Here is a 7,485-nt window from a genome sequence, read left to right as displayed (position 1 = left end):
TATATACACACACGCACATATACATATACATATATATTCTTTTTTATTCTTTTATTTGTTTCAGTCATTTGACTGCGGCCATGCTGGAGCACCGCCTTTAGTCGAACAAATCGACCCCAGAACTTATTCCTTGTAAGCCTAGTACTTATTCCATCGGTTTCATTTGCCGAACCACTTGGTTACGGGGACGTAAAAGCACCAACATTGGGTGTCAAGCAATTGTGTGGGGAGAAACACAGTCACACGCACATACACACATACATACATACATACATACATACATACATACATACATACTAACAGACATACATACATATATACATACAATATATATATATATATATATATATATATATATAAACATATATATATATTTATATATGCATAGAGAAGAGCTTCTCTGCATTTTCTCGGCCTGCTAATAATGGTAGTCAATTATCTCACACCTTATTTTTACAATTATAAAAGGAAATGTATATTTTGAAATGGTGTCTTTTACGCACTATATCTGAATAAAAGAGAGTATAACCATATCGGGAATGAATTTCATCTTGTTTTTGTGCTCAATTAATGTTGATCTAGAACTAAACAACAAGTGTAACCACAACAGTGTATATATATATATATATATACACGTATCTACACAACTATATGTCTGACTGTTTATTAGATACGGATTTCATTATTTATTCGATGGATTTACTTTCTACGTACAGGTACATGATGAATTATAAACGGATTAAGGGTCTGAATAGGTCTTTCGAATATGTTCTACTTAATACCATAAACCAGGTAAAATGAATGAAATATATGAGAATAATACTTGATAGAGAGAGAGTAAAACATTTGTATAGAAATCAATATCTTCAGGGAATACAGGAATTGGATTGATTTCATTGAACTGAGAATTATTGGATAAATGAGATAAGAATTTAGAATTATTTTTTTTCAAAAGATATATAAACAATTTTGAATATTAAAATGAATCTGGAAACAAAAATTATCGAAATGATAAATAAAGGCAATTTATTTTAAGCAATTAACAAATAACATTTAACAAATCATCTATATACTTTATTATTTAGATAAATATATAATGCTATATATTTCAATATCCATTTTTAAAAACAAATTCGAAATTTGTAAAATGTAGAATTTTTTCATACCTTAAGTTCATTTTTTACCTTTAATTTGTTCCTTAAATTTCACTTTCTTTCTAATTACATCGCCACGGAAAGTGTATACAGAGATAAAGCTGAAAAAGTTATATTGCACAAATTTATTTACTTTATTAATCATTCTTTTTTTATATTTATTACTGTAATATAGATTTATGGAGCTGTATGAATACGATTTTTTCCTTGTGTAAGAAAGTAAAATAGCTTGAGTCAAATATAGAAGAAAAAAGAGAGAAATAGTGAAAAATAGAGAGGGAAAGTAAAAAGAAAGAAAGAAAGAAAAAAGAAAAGGTATTCAACAATTCACCATGGCCAGCCTCTCTCCAGAAACTGGACTAAGATACATTCAAAGTATATTCTGATGAACAGGTCCAGTTAGGCATCCGTAATAATTATTTTACACCCCACCCCCATCACTTTTCGTGTAGCACACTCTTGTTATTGTCAGTGCTCTAGCAGAGCTTAGCACTACTCCCACTACTCCTGCCGCTGCTGCCTTCACAATTTCCTACCGCTACTCCTACTACCGTCGGCAATTCAACATCCTGCACATATACGCATATCCACACAGATACACCAATATTCACACACACACACGACTTATTTTTGTTTGTTCCCCCCTGAAAGAAAAGGGAAACTTGTACGGTACAACAGTCGTTATGTACTGACTGAAAGAAAGCATGGCTAAATATGAAACAGAAACGAAGGACGACGAAGAAAAGCTGATTAGGAGCTCATTTTTTCTAAAAAGAGAGCATTTATAGCGTCTGCTTTAGTGGCGCCCTCTTTCTTACAAAGCAGTTTGCTCACGATCAGCGTTCGCTGGTCCACTCTTAACGAAGGCCGCGTCAGTTGCCAGTCGTGTTGGGTGACACAGCACAGTCATGTGTGTGGATGTGTGCGTGTATGTGTGTGAAAAAGCGAGGGGCTACTGCAAACAGACAGCGACTAAATCAATCACTTTCCGAAAAAACACAATATAGAAATAATATATCGAAATTCTCGCAGCGTGGAAGAATCGATAATTTATTAAAAGAAAAGGAAAAAAAATAAAATAGAATGGCCTAACATTTTCCAGATATTAAAAAAATGACAAAGCAAATAATAACAAGAGAAAACAACGGTGATGATATCTGCAATAATTACAAAACTTATTATACCAGGAGAAAACAAACAGAAAGGATTTATACTGAAAATGGATCAAAAGGCGGAGTGTAAACAGAGAAAAAAAGTACAATTGACCCCGTAAACCGACAACAAAGACTATATTTACAAAAAAGGAATCAATACATTTACCATCGAATCGTGAATTATTCAACATATAAAGGTAAGTTTTTCGTCTGTTAATGGAGAAATAAACAAACGTTACGCTAATACAACGGTAATGAATAACACTAAAAAGTACATTGATGTAAATATTTCATAGCTCGTATAGATACATATTGATGTGTGTGTGTGTGTGCGTGTGTGTGTGTGTGTGTGTGTGTGTGTGTGTGTGTGTTAGCGTGTGTGTATATATATGTATGTATCCCCCTAATATTTGTGTGTGGGCGTGTGTATGTATGATTATGTTTATCACTTGACATGCATTCATTTGCATATGTATATCTTTAATAAATAATCTGTCTTGATTCTTTATTATTTACACCAGAATTAAATGATATGACTAATTACATTCAGGGCAGTGACAAGTAAAATAGAAATGCTGTAAATATATTATACCGGTGATAAAACATGAGCACGTATAAGTAAATGCTTATTTAACGAATATAATGACAAATATTATATATGAGTGTCTGCATGTATGCACGTTACTATATTTATAGTGTATGTATACTTATGTAACTGTGTATATACAGACAGACAGATAGACAGATAGATAGATAGATAGATAGATAGATAGATAGATAGATAGATAGATAGATAGATAGATAGATGGATATGTATGTGCGTGTATTTGTTTATTCATATCTAAGATACTTAGCACCACACACCGAACCAAGGTTTCGTTCAACTTGTCAATTGTTTATTCGTATTTTAAGCGAGTGCCTCAAATATAAATGAACATATATTTATTGATATGTACTAACTACTCATAAAATTGTGTATTGAGCTCGTCTATATTTTGTAGATAAATTATACAACTCTCCCACACATAAATATACATGCATATACGCAAAAAAAGACCGAGAAAGTAAGAGAGAGAGAGAGAGAGATGAGTAGAGTTAGTTTGGTGATACTTGTGTATAACTGTACAAGACAAGGTTATTTAATAAAAACAACAAAGCGAGGGGGATATACGCTTGCTACGGATTTACTGTTATCTTTGACAACGCATCTGCAAATAATAAGGAATTAACTTAAACGAATTCTTGTGTACTATGACGATGTTGTTATGAGAGATTCTGGCGACGTAATCTAAATATAAATGTAATATTAGTATACACACACACACACACACACACACATATATATATATATATATATATATAAAAGATCATTATGTTTTCTAACAGAATAAAATGTACTCATATTTATAATATAGACGAGTGAAATCAATTTGTATATTCTGTGTGTATGTGTATATATATATAAACAATATATGAGTATATGCATATATATGTACGTGTATGTATATACGTTCATCTACATGTACATATAGATACATAACTGGGTACATGACGTGGCAAAATAACATGGGCAAAATGGTAAACAAGGTGCAACAAACAAGCAGGACACATAGAAACATCCCCTTCATCAGCTGCCACCATTAAAACTCCGGAGTTTCAATATATATATATATATATATATATATATATATATACACACACGCACATACACTTGTTTAAACATACATACATGCGTATGTGTATATGTTTGAAGATTGAATGCATAAATTTACAATGAACAATAAATTAATGCCAATTAGTATGTATGTTGGTCAAATGTACTTCGTTTTCTTTGTATTGTCATTAAGAATAATTCTCTCCAAATTTCTTGCAGAAACATGCAGTGGTATGCAAACACACACGCGCGAGCGCGTGCGCGCGCTGAGTTACACGATACAAAAACGCATCTTATTCCTACACGTTCCTATCTGCACGTGCAGAGTCACACAAGGTGAGTTGTACATGCATTTACTCATATAAAATTGTACACACATTTACAGATTGACATACATGCGACTCTCATGTATACGCATGCATTCACGTGGATACATGCGTACATTCAGACACACAAACCAAAATAGCCCCCCCCCCTCTCTCTCTATATATATATGAATATATTTGCGTATGTGTCATCATACCACAACATAAAGTAAAAGATATATCCATATAAATAAATAAATACCACACATATGTATATACATATATACATATATATTATCATATGTATAAACACATACATATAGGATACCACTGCTACCACCACTCTTACCACTAATAATAATAATAATACGATTAATAATAATAATAATAATAAGGCAGAGAGAAAAAGAAGAAAATATCATGCTCTCTGTATTATTTTAATTCATCTTAGGTTGTCATTACTGAATATATATGTTAAAAGCAATACAAACTCTCAAAAAAAAAATCAGACTACACAGTTTCGTTTCCAACACTGAAGAGTAAATAAGAAGAAATAAATGTAAAAGAAGAAAAAACAGACTAGCTACAACAACAACAACAACAACAACAAGTAAGAATACGATATACGATAGGAAGAACAACCTTACTGCATTGAACATCAGGACTGTGTGTTATCGGCCGACACTGCTACCAACAGGCCAATGTCAACACGGATTCAATTGATAACGGTTGTCAGCTTCTGCTTGCAGCAGTATATCAAAGTCTAAGCCACTTCAACGCCCTCATCCTCTTCATCTTCCTATTTCATCATTCCATCTACAACTACACATGCTGCATCCGTTATTATATCCATAAAGGAACATTTTATACATCAGCAAACAAAAATATAAAGGAAAGAAATGTAAATTGATAACAAATTTTAACAAAAGTTGCAAATAACGCACACGAAACACACTCACACGCACAAATACACACGTATATTGATACATAATTATATATGTAAATTAATATATATATGTATATATATATGTAGATATATACACCCCTACACAGATATATATATACACACACATACATATATATATATATATATATGTATATATATACATACACACATATATATATATGTATACATATATATAAATACATACATACACATAACTCAATGAGAAATCTATACCAAGAGCAGTACAATAAAAGTACTGTTAAAGAATAAATGAAATATTTCTAAACATTTGCACAATTGGAAGGATTTCAAGACGATGACATCTGAATTAGCAGTTGCGACTGGCTGTGGAAAAGCCTTTCCAACAAACGGACCTCCAAGTCCTGGACCGAGGCCTGTCATTAACAATATGATTACACGAACTAAATTTCTTGAAGGTAAGTAACATGTCAAAAATCTACAATTTTAAAATATAGTCTTTTTTTCTGTTTTTCATTATATTTTTTTAATGTTTTAACATGCAAATCATTTATTTATCTCTCAAGCTTATTTTTGACAACTGTATAATAATAGATAACGATGCTTAAATTTTTATTTTCGTTAAATCTTTTAATTTGTAGCCAACCATATGTACATTGATTTGCACACATTCTTATTAATTGAAAATACTTGTTACATAGTTATAAAGTTATTACGGTAGTTATTTCATCTATTAGTCTATTAATTGGATGTACAACAGACAAGTAGTTTCATTCATTTGAGAAGTACTTCTACACTGTTAACAAACGTTCATCTTAATTCATTTAAAACAGTTCCAATAAATGTTCTAACGTTGACGTACAAGTTCAATTATATTTCTTATCCCTTTGCTGTACACCAATTCATACGAAAGCTGTGATTATATATATGTATATATATATATATAAAACTGTGTAGATGTGAAAAGCTGCTGAATGAAATATGTTTGTATCATCCCGCATACCTATAGTACATACATACTTGTTTCTCTTGCTCTTATGTAAATTCTGTTTCATGTGTGTATATAAGTACATATACATATACACACACATACACACACATACACACACACACAAACATATATGTATGCATATATATATATATGTATACATATATATGTATATATTTATGTATATATATTATGCATGTATTCATGCAAGTGTAGAGGGGAGAAAATGAGAGCGGTTGTGTGTCTTTTTTCTTTTTCCTATCATGCATAAACCTCTAAACAAGAAAAATATGTAAAGTTTGTATCATAAATATATTAGTAGAAAATAGATTGCAAAATATAGAGCAAACACACACACACACACACACACACACACACACTTACACACACACATACATCCATACATACATGTGCACCAGCATGACCGCAGCCACTTGGCTGAAACCCATAAATAAATAAATAAATATATATATATATATATGCGTGTATGTTCATGCGCGTGTACGAGTATGCATGCGAACATCCGTCAGTATGTTTATATACAAGTCGATCATTCTCGGAGTTTCTTCTGCAATTTAACTGTGTTTACCATTTCGACCGGCTTCATCCTATACTACTGTTGAATACTTTCCGATACTCATACATTCACTCTCATACGATCTCATGCGTTTCAGCCTAATGTTTATGGCCATGCTGGGGAAACGCCAGTATCATCACCTTTCAACTGCCACTCTTGTGTAGTTGGCTTTTTGGTAAGTAAGCTTGATATAGATGCGTACGTTTGAGCTTATTGCCATGACAGGCTCATTTGGGATCTTCGAGAGCAGAAGGTCAAGGTGCTTCTTGATAACATCTACCCCCACGCACTGTAAATCTCTCAGGTTTTATGGCAAGATATTACATAGCTGTGGGGCTTTGAATCCAAAGCTGTTGCAGAACCTGGTCCTTACTCTAGACAAGGTAGATGGGACCTTTGATAACCCGTTCTGGGATATCTCGACACCAACGTTCAGTGACAGTCCCTCTAGGATCTTCCATATATATATATATATATATATATATATATATATCAAAGCATATTCTCTCATTTTGCTCCAAGGACGAGGGTCGTAGTATCTATATATTTATGCACAAAGACAAACATACTAAGACATAGAACTATATATTTTTTTCATATATGTGGCTCTGTGGTAAGAAGCTTGCTTTCCAACCACATGGCCTTGGGGGTGACCAAATCCTTGTGAGTAGATTTCGTAGATGGAAACTGAAAGCAGCCCGTTGTGTGTGTGTGTGTGTTTGTGTGTG

General features: G+C 32.4%; 1 protein-coding gene and 1 long non-coding RNA gene across 2 annotated transcripts in view; one reads left to right on the top strand and one right to left on the bottom strand.

Annotated features, from left to right (window-relative positions):
* LOC128251600 (uncharacterized) overlaps positions 1-1,651 on the bottom strand; it is a 37,830-nt gene extending 36,179 nt beyond the window's left edge. The window contains exon 1 of the long non-coding RNA XR_008267213.1: positions 1,167-1,651. This is a non-coding gene — a long non-coding RNA (uncharacterized LOC128251600). The remainder of the gene's footprint in view (positions 1-1,166) is intronic.
* The window catches only part of LOC106884307 (LIM/homeobox protein Lhx3), a 171,458-nt gene continuing 165,622 nt past the window's right edge, over positions 1,650-7,485 (top strand). Inside the window, exons 1-2 of the mRNA XM_052978610.1 lie at positions 1,650-2,505; positions 4,182-5,650. Coding sequence (XP_052834570.1) covers positions 5,530-5,650 — 121 coding nt within the window. The 5' untranslated portion in view covers positions 1,650-2,505; positions 4,182-5,529. The remainder of the gene's footprint in view (positions 2,506-4,181; positions 5,651-7,485) is intronic.

This window comes from Octopus bimaculoides, chromosome 2 (genome assembly GCF_001194135.2).
Source record: "Octopus bimaculoides isolate UCB-OBI-ISO-001 chromosome 2, ASM119413v2, whole genome shotgun sequence".
In the NCBI taxonomy this organism is placed as follows: Eukaryota; Metazoa; Mollusca; class Cephalopoda; order Octopoda; family Octopodidae; genus Octopus; species Octopus bimaculoides.
Note: the sequence above shows the minus strand (reverse complement) of the source record. Positions and strands in the feature narration are given on the sequence as shown.